Source organism: Mobula birostris, chromosome 4 (assembly GCF_030028105.1).
Source record: "Mobula birostris isolate sMobBir1 chromosome 4, sMobBir1.hap1, whole genome shotgun sequence".
Taxonomy (NCBI): domain Eukaryota; kingdom Metazoa; phylum Chordata; class Chondrichthyes; order Myliobatiformes; family Myliobatidae; genus Mobula; species Mobula birostris.
Window position 1 is genome coordinate 1,880,253 of NC_092373.1, and position 17,146 is coordinate 1,897,398.

General features: G+C 46.2%; 1 protein-coding gene across 7 annotated transcripts in view; it reads left to right on the forward strand.

Annotated features, from left to right (window-relative positions):
- The window catches only part of LOC140196126 (lipoma-preferred partner homolog), a 477,606-nt gene that overhangs the window by 379,876 nt on the left and 80,584 nt on the right, over window positions 1-17,146 (forward strand). For all 7 annotated transcript variants that reach the window (XM_072254856.1, XM_072254853.1, XM_072254855.1 and 4 more), the window contains one exon: window positions 5,314-5,979. In XM_072254856.1, the coding sequence (XP_072110957.1) occupies window positions 5,314-5,979 (666 nt within the window). The remainder of the gene's footprint in view (window positions 1-5,313; window positions 5,980-17,146) is intronic.

Sequence of the window (17,146 nt, forward strand, 5' to 3'; positions counted from 1 at the left end):
AAATTGCATCTGCCATGAATTTGCCCACTCACCTAACCTATCCAAGTCACCCTGCATCCTCTTAGCATCCTCCTCACAGCTAACACTGCCACCCAGCTTCGTGTCATCCGCAAACTTGGAGATGCTGCATTTAATTCCCTCATCCAAGTCATTAATATATATTGTAAACAACTGGGGTCCCAGCACTGAGCCTTGCGGTACCCCACTAGTCACCGCCTGCCATTCTGAAAAGGTCCCGTTTATTCCCACTCTTTGCTTCCTGTCTGCTAACCAACTCTCCACCCACACCAATACCTTACCCCCAATACCGTGTGCTTTAAGTTTGCACACTAATCTCCTGTGTGGGACCTTGTCAAAAGCCTTCTGAAAATCCAAATATACCACATCCACTGGTTCTCCCCTATCCACTCTACTAGTTACATCCTCAAAAAATTATATGAGATTCGTCAGACATGATTTTCCTTTCACAAATCCATGCTGACTTTGTCCGATCATTTCACCACTTTCCAAATGTGCTGTTATCACATCCTTGATAACTAACTCCAGCAGTTTCCCCACCACCGACGTTAGGCTAACCGGTCTATAATTCCCCGGTTTCTCTCTCCCTCCTTTTTTAAAAAGTGGAGTTACATTAGCCACCCTCCAATCCTCAGGAACTAGTCCAGAATCTAACGAGTTTTGAAAAATTATCACTAATGCATCCACTATTTCTTGGGCTACTTCCTTAAGCACCCTGGGATGCAGACCATCTGGCCCTGAGGATTTATCTGCCTTCAATCCCTTCAATTTACCTAACACCACTTCCCTACTAACATGTATTTCGCTCAGTTCCTCCATCTCACTGGACTCTCTGTCCCCTACTATTTCTGGAAGATTATTTATGTCCTCCTTAGTGAAGACAGAACCAAAGTAATTATTCAATTGGTCTGCCATGTCCTTGCTCCCCATAATCAACTCACCTGTTTCTGCCTGCAGGGGACCTACATTTGTCTTTACCAGTCTTTTCCTTTTCACATATCTATAAAAGCTTTTACAGTCCGTTTTTATGTTGCCTGCCAGTTTTCTCTCATAATCTTTTTTCCCATTCCTAATTAAGCCCTTTGTCCTCCTCTGCTGAACTCTGAATTTCTCCCAGTCCTCAGGTGAGCCAATTTCTCTGGCTAATTTGTATGCTGCTTCTTTGGAATTGATACTATCCCTAATTTTTCTTGTCAGCCACGGGTGCACTACCTTCCTTGATTTATTCTTTTGCCAAACAGGGATGAACATTTGTTGCAGTTCATCCATGCAACCTTTAAATGCTTGCCATTGTATATCCACCGTCAATCCTTTAAGTGTCATTTGCCAGTCTATCTTAGCTAATTCACGTCTCATACCTTCAAAGTTACCCCTCTTTAAGTTCAGAACCTTTGTTTCTGAATTAACTATGTCACTCTCCATCTTAATGAAGAATTCCACCATATTATGGTCACTCTTACCCAAGGGGCCTCTCACGACAAGATTGCTAATTAACCCTTCCTCATTGCTCAAAACCCAGTCCAGAATAGCCTGCTCTCTAGTTGGTTCCTCGACATGTTGGTTCAAAAAACCATCCCGCATACATTCCAAGAAATCCTCTTCCTCAGCACCTTTACCAATTTGGTTCACCCAATCTACATGTAGATTGAAGTCACCCATTATAACTGCTGTTCCTTTATTGCACACATTTCTAATTTCCTGTTTAATACCATCTCCGACCTCACTACTACTGTTAGGTGGCCTGTACACAACTCCCACCAGCGTCTTCTGCCCCTTAGTGTTACGCAGCTCTACCCATATCGATTCCACATCTTCCCGGCTTATGTCCTTCCTTTCTATTGCGTTAATCTCTTCTTTAACCAGCAACGCCACCCCACCTCCCCTTCCTTCATGTCTATCCCTCCTGAATATTGAATATCCCTGAACGTTGAGCTCCCATCCCTGGTCACCCTGGAGCCATGTCTCTGTGATCCCAACTATATCATAATCATTAATAACAATCTGCTCTTTCAATTCATCCACCTTATTACGAATGCTCCTCGAATTGACACACAAAGCCTTCAGGTGCTCTTTTACAACTCTCTTAGCCCTTATACAATTATGCTGAAAAGTGGCCCTTTTTAATGCTTGCCCTGGATTTGTCGGCCTGCCACTTTTACTTTTCTCCATAGTACTTTTTGTTTCTACCCTCACTTTACACCCCTCTGCCTCTCTGCACTGGTTAGTATGAAAGCTAACACCCCATAATCTTTCTTAACTACCCTATCTACCTGTAAGGCAACTTTCAGGGATCTGTGGACATGTACCCCCAGATCGCTCTGCTCCTCCACACTACCAAGTATCCTGCCACATAATTCCACATACTTCTATCAAATCTCCTTTCAATCTTCGACATTCTCAAGAATACAGTCCTAACTGATTCAATCTTTCCTCATATCTCAGGTCCTCAAATTCTGTACTGGCAACATCCTTGTGAATTATTTCAGCACTCTTTCAATCTTACTGACATCTTTCCTGTAAGTAGGTGACCAAAACTGCGCACAATACTCCTAATTAACCCTCAATGTCTTATACAACTTCTACATCACACCCTATACCCAATAGTCTGATTTATGAAGGCCTACTCACATTAGTGTGACAGGTTGTGATCTCTGTAAATTTACACCTCAATAACTTAGCAATTAGCATAATGCAAAATCAGCTCGGAGCATTCCAGTGTTTGGAGTTCGATTCTGACACCCTTCTGTAATGCCCTCTGGTGACACAATGTGTGGGCTTTGCCCCGGGTGACAGAATGTGTGGGTTTTGCCCGGGTGACAGAATGTGTGGGTTTTGCCCGGGTGATGCAATGCGTGGGTTTTGCCCGGGTGTGTGGGTTTTGCCCAGGTGACAGATATGTGGGTTTTGCCCGGGTGACAGAATGTGTGGGTTTTGCCCGGGTGATGCAATGCGTGGGTTTTGCCCGGGTGTGTGGGTTTTGCCCAGGTGACAGATATGTGGGTTTTGCCCGGGTGACAGAATGTGTGGGTTTTGCCCGGGTGATGCAATGCGTGGGTTTTGCCCGGGTGTGTGGGTTTTGCCCAGGTGACAGATATGTGGGTTTTGCCTGGGTGTGTGGGTTTTGCCCGGGTGACAGAATGTGTGGGTTTTGCCCGGGTGTGTGGGTTTTGCCCGGGTGATGCAATGCGTGGGTTTTGCCCGGGTGTGTGGGTTTTGCCCAGGTGACAGAATGTGTGGGTTTTGCCCGGGTGTGTGGGTTTTGCCCGGGTGACAGAATGTGTGGGTTTTGCCCGGGTGTGTGGGTTTTGCCCAGGTGATGCAATGCGTGGGTTTTGCCCGGGTGTGTGGGTTTTGCCCAGGTGACAGATATGTGGGTTTTGCCCGGGTGTGTGGGTTTTGCCCGGGTGACAGAATGTGTGGGTTTTGCCCGGGTGACAGAATGTGTGGGTTTTGCCCGGGTGACAGAATGTGTGGGTTTTGCCCAGGTGACAGATATGTGGGTTTTGCCCGGGTGTGTGGGTTTTGCCCGGGTGACAAAATGTGTGGGTTTTGCCCGGGTGATGCAATGCGTGGGTTTTGCCCGGGTGTGTGGGTTTTGCCCAGGTGACAGATATGTGGGTTTTGCCCGGGTGTGTGGGTTTTCCCCGGGTGACACAATGCGTGGGTTTTGCCCGGTGACACAATGTGTGGGTTTTGCCTGAGTGTGTGGGTTTTGCCCGGGTGACACAATGCGTGGGTTTTGCCCAGGTGACACAATGCCTGGGTTTTGCCCGGGTGACACAATGTGTGGGTTGTGCCCCAGGTGACACAATGCCTGGGTTTTGCCCAGGTGACACAATGCCTGGGTTTTGCCCAGGTGACACAATGTGTGGGTTTTGCCCAGGTGACACAATGCCTGGGTTTTGCCCAGGTGACACAATGCGTGGGTTTTGCCCGGGTGACACAATGCCTGGGTTTTGCCCAGGTGACACAATGCCTGGGTTTTGTCCGGGTGACACAATGCCTGGGTTTTGCCTGGGTGCTCCGGTTTCCTACCCCAGACATATTGTATAGATGTTGGAAATTGTTCCATGATTGGGCTTTGGGGTTATGGGTTGCTGGAACAGTGTGACCTATTCTGCACATAAATAAATCCCTTTCTCCTTCCTCAAGAGCCCTTTGGGAAAATCGTACCATGTGCAACCTTGACCTATTCACTTCAGGGTAATGACATTGGCCTTAGACAATGCAGGATGGATTTCAGATTGATTTCTGGAATGTTCAGTGGAAGGATAATGAGGGAGCTTGGCCATGTATGCGTGGACATGGATTATCTTCCTGACACACAGTAAATGCTGCAGGTGATTCACACGGTGCCAAGAGTCTTCAACCACACTCTGCATCAATAGTCAGGTTACTGACTACTGTGTGAGGAGAGCTCCCTGCGTTTCGGGGGGCTGGTGCAAGCGCTCTATACTCCGCACGGGTACGGTAGCCCTGGCAGCTGTCCGTACCCCGCGCTGGTACGGGAGAACCAGGAGCTGTCCGTACCTCGCGCCTGTACGGGAGAACCAGCAGCTGTCCATACCTCGCGCCCGTACGGGAGCTGTCCGTACCCCGCGCCGGTACGGGAGAACCGGGAGCTGTCCGTACCTCGCGCCCGTACAGGAGCTGTCCGTACCCCGCACCAGTACGGGAGAACCGGGAGCAGTCCGTACCTCGCACCCATACAGGAGAACTGGGAGCTGTCTGTACCCCGCGCCGGTACGGGAGAACCGGGAGCTGTCCGTACCCCGCGCCCGTATGGGAGAACCAGCAGCTGTCCATACCTCGCGCCCATACGGGAGCTGTCTGTACCCCGCGCTGGTACAGGAGAACTGGGACTCACACCTAGTAGCCTGTCACTGTGCTGTACTGTTCTATGTTCAATCATCGAAAGCACGGTATGAAGGCAGGTCTGTACTTTGTACTAATATGTAAATACTGCATTGTCATACAGCACAGAAACAGGCTTTCGGACCGTCTACTCTATACTGAGCTGTTATTTTGCTTAATTCTACCTTGTTCTATTTCAATGCACTGTGTAAAGAATTGATCTGTTTGAACAGTATACAAGACAGGTCGTTCACTATACTTAAGTACATCTGACAATAATAAACCAATTTATATTTTAATATACATGCAGACTCTAGCGTGTGTGTGTGTGCGTGTGTGCGTGCATGTGTGGACTTGATCACTGTGCTGGACGACACCACTGATCATGCCCGCCATTACATGAACTGCCTGTCCCTTATCATCTCCCTGCTTCTGTTTCAGAGCCATGGAGTCACGAGCAGCACCCCCTCAGCCATCCAAGGCCCAGTCACCACCGCCGCCCACAGTCCAGTGATCGGACACCAGAGGATGGTCATTCCCGCCCAACCACTACTGACCGCCACCAAGAAGGCAGCTGGCAAGCCTCACGCTTCTCCGAGCTTGGCCCCTGCTCTCGCTGCGAAGAACCCGCCACAGCCCGTGCCAGCCTCCTACACCACGGCCTCCACGTCCTCCCAGCCTGCCTTCAACATCCAGGTCAAAACTGCACAGCCCAATCCCAACTTCTTGCCGCCGGGTGCCCAGCCAACAGGCCCAGAGCTGGCCCCCGCTCCCCCTCTTCCTCCTCCTCCACCTCAGCAGCAGTACAACACACCGCCTCGTTCTCTGGACCCGGGCTACAGAGCTACACCGGCAAGGTACCCCGACCCAGGTTACGGTTACACCCCTTCGCCGTCCCACTATCAAGACACCCAGCCGGTGGCACCAGGGTATGGAGGAGGCTATGTGGGAGAGCCAGCCTATGGCAATCAGCATCCCTGGAGGCCAGAGGTCGCCTACAACCCCTCTGCTCCTGCACACAGTACCTATCGTCAACCTGGCCCCTCCAAGAAGGCATCCACCATGGAACCTGCACCGGCACCACCAGCATTTCAACAGCCACCCAAGGTAAGCAAGCATCCTTTCCTGGGCTTGACTCCAGCACTCCTCTGAGAGCTGGGCGATTTAACTCATTTCCGAAGTGCAAAGCTCAGAAACAGAGAGCAAGTACTCATTGTGTTTAGTAGCCTAGTCATGGGTGGGGCTTGTCCAACCATTTGGAAGATTTCCTGGAAAAACAGATTTGGATTATGTGAGAAAGAAAGATGTAAGGACTCATTTTGGTTCGGAATATTGTGGCTCGATTCCATTGTTTGCATGACCTGTTCCCCTTTCTCTGCGCTTCAGATGTCGGTCTCAATTTTATTAATTTTTAAATGGGTTCTTTTGGGTTTCTTGCTTTGTGGCTGCCTGTAAGCAGACGAATCTCAAGGTTGTATAATTTATATGTTCTTTGATAAGCAATGTACTTTGAAAATATGTGGAGAGGACATTCCTATAGTGCGGGAATCTAGGACCAGAGGGCACAGCCTCAGAATAGGATATCCATTTAGAACAGAGATGAGGAGGAATTTCTTTAGCCAGAGGGTGGAGAAACTGTGGAATTCATTGCCACAGAAGTCTGTGAAGGTCAGGTCATTGGGGATATTTGAAGCGAAAGTTGATAGGTTCTTGATTAGTCAGGGTCATAGTGTCAAAGGTTACAGGGAGGAGGCCGGAGAATGGCATTGAGAGGGATAATAAATCAGCCATGTTAGAGTGGAGGAGCAGACTCGATGGGCTGAATGGCCTAACTGTGCTTCCACATCTGATGGTCTTGTGGTTCTATGTCTTATACTCTAAAGGTCTAAGTGAAATATCTTTTAGTAGCCTAGTCGGCACTCATATCATTTGGGAGATTTCCCAGAGAAGCATATTTATGTTGTGTAAGAAGAAAGGGTAACATGTCTGAGTAACACAGAGGCAGCTGGTCCGGGTAACTGCTCCCTGTATAGTCTGACAATTTAACAACCTGCTCATTAACTAAAGAGATGACACTGATGGCAATGCTGACATGATTTTGTATGCCATGTTTGTTTGTGCCAAGCTCCATGTGAGTGTAATAGTTTTCATTATACCGATTAGCTGGCTGTCTACCTACCACTGCTGAGAGCAATTTAATGAACTAAACTGACAGGCACCTTCACAGCACTCAGCGTGGAAAATTTCACAAAACCAAGGGCCAACACTGGCAGCAGCACAACACTGAAGATCAGAACAGTAATCCGTGTCTACAGCCAACATAGATGGGTGAAGTCTGAAATGAATTTTTTTACAACTGTATTTACTCAGGAGATGGACACAAAATCTACAGAAGTGAGGCAAAGCAGCATCAGTTTCAAGGACCATCATACAGAATGCAGAGAAGGAGGTGTTTGCTATCGTCAGACAAATTAAGAGTGGATAAATGCCCAGGGCCTGACAAGGTGTTCCCTCGGACACTACGGGAGGCAAGTGCAGAAATTGCCAAGTCCCTAGCGGGAATATTTAAGTCATCCTTAGTGACAGGAGAGGTGCCAGAGGATTGGAGGACAGACAATTGTGTTCTGCTGTTTAAAAAAGGCTCTAAACATAAACCAGGAAATTATACACTGGAGCCTGACATCAGCAGTGGGAAAATTATTGGAAGGTATTCCAAAGGACCAGATATAAAGTGGATGAACATAAATTGATCAAAGATAGTCAGCATGGCAACCTTATATAGTTTTTTGAGGAAGTAACCAGGAAAGTAGATGAAGGCATGGCGATGATTGTTGTCTACATGGACTTTAGTGAGGCATTTGTGGAAGACACTAGCAGTGTGTCAGGGAGCAGGAGCGAGTGCCATGGCTGTTACAAAGGAAAATATGCTCAGCAAACTCAAAGGTCTTAAGGTGGTTAAGTCACCTGGACCAGATGGACTACATCCCATGGTCCTAAGAGAGGTTGCTGAAGAGATAATGAATGCATTGGTCATGATCTTTCAAGAATCACTTGATTCTGGCATGCCTCGGAGGACTGGAAAATTGCAAATGTCACTCCACTCTTTAAAAAAGGAGGCAGGCAAAAGAAAGGAAATTATAGGCCAGTTAGCCTAACCTCAGTGGTTGCAAAAGTGTTGGAGTCTATTATTAAGGAGGAGGATTTGAGGTACCTGGAGACTAATGATAAAATAAGTCAAAGTCAGCATGGTTTCTGTGAAGGGAAATCTTGCCTGACCAATCTGTTAAAGTTCTTCAAAGAAGTAACAAGCAGGGTGGACAAAGGAGAGGCAGTGGATGTCATTTACTTGGATTTTCAGATAGTATTTGATAAGGTACCACATATGAGACTGCTTAACAAGATAAAATCATATGGTGTTACAGGAAAGATATTGGCATGGATAGTGAAATGGCTGACAGACAGGAGGCAGCGAGTGAGAATAAAAGGAGCCTTTTCTGGTTGGCTGCCAGTGACTAGTGGTCACAGGCAACCAATCAGGGTCAGTATTGGGACCGCTACTTTTCATATTGTTTGTCAGTTATTTAGATAATGGAATTGATGGTTTTGTGGCAAAGTTTGCAGATGATACGAAGATAGCTGGAGGGTTAGGTAGTGCTGAGGAAGCAACGTGATTGCAGCAGGACTTAGACAAATTGGACAGAGCATAAATTGGCCTGTTACGCGGATGACATTTTGATCTATCTAGGGCAACCAACAGACTTTTTACCTAAATTGATGCAATCCTTTGAACAATATGGCCAATTATCAGGATACAAGATCAACATAGGTAAAACCCAACTACTTTCATATAACTATAGTCCACCAAGAGAAATTGAAAGTAGCTATCCTTGGGCATGGCAAACAGAGTCTGTCAAATATTTGGGCATCATTATGCGAAAAGATTTGGCAAAATTATCAGAATGCAATTATCAGCCAATATATAAAAAAATTAAGGAAGCTATAACAAGGTGGAACCTAATTCCTTTTCTTGGTCTCATTTCAAGGATTGAATCTGTTAAAATGAATATACTGCCCAGACTACTATATCTCTTTCAGACCCTACCAATAGAGATTAACCAAAATCAATTCAATGAATGGAACAAGATGCTATCAAGATATAGATGGCAGGGTAAAAGGCCTAGGGTTTGTCTCAAAACTTAGCAATTAGCCAAGGAAAAGGAGGGATGGAGCCTACCTCCTCTTAGAGATTATTATTTTGCAGCACAGTTGACAGCCGTGATATGCTGGTGCAACCCATCATATGACGCTCAATGGAAAAACATTGAGGAGAGGATACTTTCCATCCCCATACAGGCAATTTTGGCTGATAACAACCTACAGAGTTACATAAATAATATTGACAACCCGTGGGTGAAATAGACACTTAAAATATGGAAAATTATTATAAAAGAATCTAAACTAGAGAGAGAAATTGCAATTCTTAAATAGTGTGCATATGACTCGGATTTTATGCTGAATAAACTGGATGCTAGATTTAAGGACTGAACAGCTAAAGGAATAACAGCTATTTGCAATATAATGAAAGGAGGAACACTGTTCAGTTTTGAAATGCTCAAAGAGAAGCACTTACTAGAAAACCAAGACTTTTACCGGTGTTTACAGATGCGACAGTATGTTAATAGGACTGTTAAAAATGTAACCAAGGCAAGTACATGTCTGATAGAGCTATTTGGAAAGGCATATAATTCAGACAACGGTAGTAGAATAATTTCAAGCGTGTATAAGGGTCTGTCAAATCTTAAAACACATTCGATTTCATACATTAAAACAAAATGGGAGAAGGAAGGAAGGAGGGATAATAATATCTGAGGAAGAATGGACAATAATATGGAGGTATCAATGGAAGTGTACCAGTTCACAGAAATGGAGGGAGTTCAGGTGGAAAAACTTGATAAGATATTTTCTCAGAAATCCCATTATGATAACAACCCCCCTGTTTGCTGGAGAAATTGTGGAAATCAAAATGCAAACCATTATCCCATTTTCTGGGAATGCCCCGTTATCAAAGACTATTGGAGTGGGATACATAATGCCCTACAGGACATCTTTAAATGTGAAATACCCTTAGACAGTAAGACCATATACTTTGGGTATATACCTCAAGAATGGTTGAAAAGAGATAAATATTTAATGAATGTACTGCTGGTGGCTGGTAAAAAGACCATTACCAGGAAATAGTTATCACAGGAGAGCCCAACTTTAAATGTATGAATGGAAATTACAATGGACATTTACAAAATGGAGAAGATAACAGCATCTGTTAATCATAAGTTGGAACAATTTTATTAATGCTGGAAAAAATGGTTTAACTACATAACACCTCACAGGCCTGATTTTATTCTCACAAGCCAATAAATATGTTGTAAAAAAAAGATCACTCCCTACTTCGTACGTAGTTCTCTTCTTTCGATTGTTCTTTCTTTCCTCTCCTTTCTATAAGTGTATACCTCAGATAAATATTATGTGGAGATTTGTGACAAATATGATTATATGATATATATGTACAGTATCTGAAATACATCTTATGGAAATGTTTGTTTGATGATGAAATTCAATAAAAAAAATAAATTACAAAAAAAAACTTAGACAAATTGGAAGAATGGGCAAAAAAAATGGCGGATGGAATACAGTGTTGGGAAAAGTATAACGATGCATTTTGGTAAGAGGAACAATAGTGCAGACTGTTATCTAAATGGGGAGAAGGTTCAAACATCAGAGGGACTTAGGAGTCCTCATGCAAGACTCCCAGGAGGTTAATTTATAGGTTGAGTCTGTGGTAAAGAAGGGAAAAATTGGCATTTATTTCAAGGGGAATAGAATATAAAAGCAAGGAAATAATGCTGAGGCTTCACTCACAACACGCTGGAGGAACTCAGCAGGTCGGGCAGCATCCGTGGAAATGATCAGTCAACGGTTCGGGCCAGAACCCTTCGTCAGGACTGTAGGGGGAAGGGGCAGAGGCCCTATAAAAAAGGTAGGGGGAGGGTGGGAAGGAGAAGGCTGGTAGGTTCCAGGTGAAAAACCAGTAAGGGGAAAGATAAAGGGGTGGGGGAGGGGAAGCAGGGAGGGGATAGGCAGGAAAGGTGAAGAAGGAATAGGGGAAAACACAATGGGTAGTAGAAGGAGGCGGAACCATGAGGGAGGTGGTAGGCAGCTGGGGGAGGGGGCAGAGTGAAATAGGGATAGGGGAAGGGAGGGGGAGGGAATTACCATAAGTTGGAGAATTCTATGTTCATACCAAGGGGCTGGAGACTACCTAGACAGTATATGAGGTGTTGCTCCTCCAACCTGAGTTTAGCCTCATCAGGACAGTAGAGGAGGCCATGTATGGACATATCTGAATGGGAGTGGGAAGCAGAGTTGAAGTGGGTGGCAACTGGGAGATCCTGTCTGTTGTGGCGGACGGAGCAGAGGTGCTCGACGAAGCGGTCCCCCAATCGGCGTCGGGTTTCACCGATGTAGAGGAGGCCACACCAGGAGCACCGGATGCAATAGATGGCCCCAACAGACTCACAAGTGAAGTGTTGCCTCACTTGGAAGGACTGTTTGGGGCCCTGAGTGGTGGCAAGAGAGGAGGTGTAGGGACAGGTGTAGCACTTGCGCTTACAGGGATAAGTGCCAGGTGGGAGATCTGCGGGGAGGGACGTGTGGATCAGGGAGTCGCGGAGGGACCGATCCCTGTGGAAAGCAGAGAGGGGCAGAGAGGGAAAGATGTGCTTAGTGGTGGGGTCCTGGTGAAGGTGGCGGAAGTTGCGGAGGATAATGTGCTGGATCTGGAGGCTGGTTGGGTGGTAGGTGAGGACAAGGGGAACTCTGTCACTGTTGTGGTGATGGGAGGATGGGGTGAGGGCCGAAGTGCGGGAAATGGAGGAGATGCGGGTGACGGCATCATTGATGATGGCAGAAGGGAAACCACGATCCTTAAAGAAAGAGGACATTTGAGATGTCCTGGAACGGAAAGCTTCATCCTCGGAGCAGATGCGGCGGAGACGGAGGAACTGGGAATAGGGAATGGCATTTTTGCATGTGGCGGGGTGGGAAGAGGTATAGTCGAGGTAGTTATAAGAGTCAGTGGGCTTGTAGAAGATGTCAGTGGACAGGCTGTCTCCAGAGATGGAGACCGAGAGATCAAGAAAGGGGGAGAAGTGTCTGAGATAGACCAAGTGAGTTTGAGGGCTGGGTGGAAGTTTGAAGTAAAGTCGATGAAATTGATGAGCTCAGCATGGGTGCAGGAAGCAGCACCAATGTAGTCGTCAATGTACCGAAGGAAAAGTTGGGGAGCAGTACCAGGATAGGTTCGGAACACAGACTGTTCCACATAACCAACAAAGAGGCAGGCATAGCTGGGGCCCATGCAAGTGCCCATAGCTACACCCTTGGTCTGAAGAAAGTGGGAAGAGCCAAAAGAGAAGTTATTAAGTGTGAGTACCAGTTCCACCAACCGGAGGAGGGTAGTGGTGGTGGGGAACTGGTGAGGTCTGTTGTCCAGAAAGTAGCGGAGGGCTTTGAGGCCTTCTTGATGGGGAATGGAGGTGTATAAGGATCGGAGGTGTATGATGCTGAGGCTTTATAAGAGACTGGTCCGGCTGCATTTGGAGTATTGTCAACAGTTTTGGGCTGCATGCCTGTGTAAGGATGTGTTGTCATTGGAGACAGTCCAGAGGAGGTTCATGAGGATGATTCCAGGAATGAAGGGGTTAATATATGAAGGGCATTTGGTAGCTTTGGGCCTGTGCTTGCTGGAATTTAGAATGCAGTTGGATCTTATTGAAACCTACCAAATGTTGAAAGGACTAGATAAGGTGGATGTGGAGAGGATGTTTCCTATGGTGGAGGTATCCAGAACTAGAGGGCACAGCCTCAAAATAGAGGGTCGACTCTTTAGAATAGAGGTAAGGAAGATTTTTCTTTAGCCAGAGCATAGTGAATCTGTGGAATGCTCTGCCACAGTCTCTGGTGGAGGCCAAGGTCGTACGTATATTTAAGGCGGAAGTTAATTATTTCCTGATCGGTCAGGGTATCAAAGAATATGGCGAGAAGGCAGGTGTATGGGGTTGGGTGGGATCCAGGATCAGCCATCATGGAATGGCGGAGCAGACTCGATGGGCTGAATGGCCGAAAAGGGGGAAGGGGCACCAAAGGGAGGTGATGGGCAGGCAAGGAGATAAGGTGATAGAGGGAAAAGGGTGGAAAATGGTGAAGGAGAGGGTTTGGGGGGCAGTACTGGAAGTTTGAGGTAGTGATGTTCATGCCATCAGGTTGAAGGCTACCCAAATGGAATACAAGGTATTTTTCCTCCAACCTGAGTGTGGCCTCATCACGACAGTGGAGGAGGCCATGTATAGACATATCGGAATGGGAATAGGAAATGGAATTAAAATGGATGGCCACTGGGAATCCCACTTTTTATGGCAGACGGAGCATTGGTACGCAGTGAAACGGTCTCCTAATCTACATTGTGTCTCACCGATATACAGGGGGCCACACCGCAAGCATTGAACATAGTATATAACCCCAACAGACTCACAGATGAAGTGTCACCTCACCTGGAGTTAGGGTCCTGAATGGTAGTGAGGGAGAAGGCATAGGGGCAAGTGTAACACTTGTTCCATTTGCAAGATAAATGCCAGGTGGGAGATCAGTGGGCGGGGGAACAAATGGACAAGGGAGTCACGTAGGGAGCGATCCCTATGGAAAGCAGAACGTCGGGGGGGGGTGAGGGAAAGATGTGCTTGGTGGTGGAATCTTGTTGGAATGGCAGAAGTTTTGGAGAATTACTGTATTGCTGGACGCAGAGACTGGTGGGGTGGTAGGTGAGGACAAGAGAAACCCTATCCGAGGGAGGATGGGGTAAGAGCAGACATGCGTGAAATGGAAGAGACGTGATTGAGGACAGCGTTGATGGTGGAGGAAGGGAAGCCCCTTTCTTTGAAAAAGGAGACTATTTCCTTTATCCTAGAATGAAATGCTTCATCCTGAGAGCAGATGCAGTGGAGATGGAGGAATTGAGAGAAGGGGATTGTATTTTTACAAGTAACAGGGTGGGAAGAGGTATAGTCTAGGTAGCTGTGAGAGTCCGTGGGTTTATAATTGACATCAGTGAATAAGCTGTCTCCAGAGACAGTGAGATCAATAAAGGGGAGGGAGGTGTCGGAAATGGACCGGGTAAATTTGAGGGCAGGGTAGGAGTTGGAATTTTACACAGTGGACGGTAGGGAACTGAGGAGTGTGGTTAAACAAAGAAATCTGGGAATACAGGTGCATAATTTGCTGAAAGTGGCTTCATAGTTAGATAGAGTCGTAAAGAGAGCTTTTGGCATATTGGCCTTCATAAATCAAAGTAGTGAGTACAGGAGATAGGATCACAAACAGGAGAAAATCTGCAGATGCTGAAAATCCAGGCAACACACACAAAATGCTGGAGGAACTCAGCAGGCTGGGCAGCATCTAGGGAAAAGAGTACAGCTGACATTTCAGGCCAAGACCTTTCAGCAGGACTAGAGAAAAAAAGATGAGGAATAGAATTAGAAGCTGGGGGAGGATAGAGAAACACAAGGTGATAGGTGAAACCACGAAGGGGACGGATGAAGTAAAGAGCAGGGAGGGAACTGATTGGCAAAAAAGATACAGGGCTGAAGAAGGGGGAGTCTGATAGGAGAGGACAGAAAGAAAAGGAGGGAAGAGCACCGGAGAAAGGCAATGGACAGGCAAGGAGATAAGTTGAGAGAGGGAAAAGGGGATAGGGAATGGTGAAGGGGGGGGTGGTGTAATTATCAGAAGTTTGTGTCTGAATCAGTGCTGGCTTCTGCAGGAGCTGATCTCATACTGCATGTCAGTGTTCATGCAATGTCACTCCATCTCTCTGTTATTGGTCATTTCCACTTACCGGTTATCCACCTTGTTCAGACAAGTTACCCCTGACAACAACCCCCTTCCCCAACAAGGCTGCAGAACAAAACATTTCCTTTCATTATTGATCATTAGTTGCTTTTCAGATTTCTGTTACCTCACTGTCTGCCTTCTCATTTTGCCTCCCCTCACAGTACAGCACAGGAACTCCAGGTGCCCACCACTCTGCATATAAAGAAAGCTTGCCCCTCCCATCTCCTTTGAAATTACCCCCTCTCACTTTAAATGCATGCCCTCTGGTACTAGACATTTCAACCCTGGGAGATCGATACTGTCTGTCTACTCTATCTTTGCCTCTCAAAGCCTTATAAACCTCTGTCAGATCTCCCCTCAGACTTCGCTGCTCCAGAGAAAACAACCCAAGTTTGTCCAACCTCTCGTTATAGCACATGTCCTCTAATCCAGGCAGCACCCTGGTAACCTCTTCTGCACCCTCTCCAAAGCCTTGACAACCTTCCTATAGTGGAGTGGCCAGAATGGTCAGAGGCAGCTCAGCTAGAGTTTTATAAAGCTGCAACATGACTTCCTGATTATTAAACTCAGTGCCTTGACTAATAATAGCAAGCATGTCATAGGCTTCTGAACCACCCTTTGAACTGTGTAGCCTCTTTCAGGGAGGCAAGCATTGTTATTCCCACTCGCTGCCTCCTGCCTGCCAGCCAGTCCTCTATCCATGCCAGTATCTGTCCTGTAACACCATAGGATTTTACCCTGTTAAACAGCCTCATGTGTGGCACCTTATCAAGTTGCTTCTGAAAACCCAAGTAAATGACATCCACTGCCTCTCCTTTGTCCATCTTGCTTTTTACTTCCTCAAAGACCTCTAACAGATTTGTCAGGCAAGATTTCCCTTTCCAGAGACAATGCTGACTTTGACTTATCTTATCGGTAGTCTCCAAGTACCCCGAAACCTCATCCTTAATAATAGACTCCAACATTTTCCCAACCACTGAGGTTAGGCTGAAGGATGTGGATACTGTAGAGAGAGTGCAGAGGAGATTGACAAGGATGTTTCCTGGATTGAGGAGCTGCCTTATGAGAATAGGTTGAGTGAACTTGGCCTATTCTCCTTGGAGCGATGGAAGATGAGGGGTGACCTGATAGAGGTGTATAAGATGATGAGAGGCATTGGTTGTGTGGATAGTCAGAGGCTTTTCCCCAGGGCTGGAATGGCTAACACGAGGGGCCATAGTTTTAAGGTGCTTGGAAGTAGGTACAGGGGGGATGTCAGTGTAAGTTTTTCACACAGAGAGTGATGGGTGCGTGGAATGCATCACCAGCAAAGGTGGTGGAGGCAGATACAATAGGGTTTTTAAGAGACTCTTAGATAGGTACGTGGAGCTTAGAAAAATAGAGGGCTCTGCAGCTGGGAAATTCTGGGCAACGTCTAGAGTAGGTTACATGCTCGGTAAAATATTGTCAGCCAAAGGGCCTGTTATGTGCTGTAGATTTTCAATGTTTCTCTTATTTCTTTTCTTTTGCCTTCCTCCCTTCTTAAAGAGTGGAGTGACATTTGCAATCTTCAAGTGATTCTTGAGAGATTTTGACCAATGCATCTGTTATCTCTTCAGCAACCTCTCCTTGGACTTTGGGATGTGGTCCATCTGGTCCAGGTGACTTATCCACCTCAAGACCTTTGTGTTTTCCCTCAGTAATAGCAATGGCACTCACTCCTGCTCCCTGACACTCACAGACCTCTGGCACACTGCTAGTTTCTTCCACAGTGAAGACAGATGCAAAATACCCATTAAGTTCATCTGCCATTTCTTTGTCCCCCATTACTAGCTCACCAGCATTATTTTCCAGTGGTCCAATATCAACTGTCACCTCCCTTTTACTCTTTATATAACTGAAAAATACTTTCAGTATCCTGCTTTATGTTATTGGCTAGTTTGTCCCCATATTTTCTCTTTTCACTTTATACCCCTCCCATCCAGGTACTTATCCAAACTAGTCTTAAATGTTGAAATCCAAGCCACATTCACCATTTCCACTGGCAGCTCATTCTACATTCTCTACACCCTCTGAGTGAAGACGTTTCCCCACATGTTCCCCTTAAACAGTTCACCTTTCCCCCTTAACTCAGTTTTAACCTCACCCAACATCAGTGGAAAAGCCTGTTTGCATCACCCTGTGAAATTTGTTGTTTTGTGACATCAGTACATTACAACACATAATAATAAAAACAATAAATTACAATGATAAATATAGTGCTTTCCCTACTATAGGAACCACCCTCTCCACTCTACAATACCTATAAAAGGTATTTACCCCCACCAAAAGTTTTCATGTTTTATTGAATCAC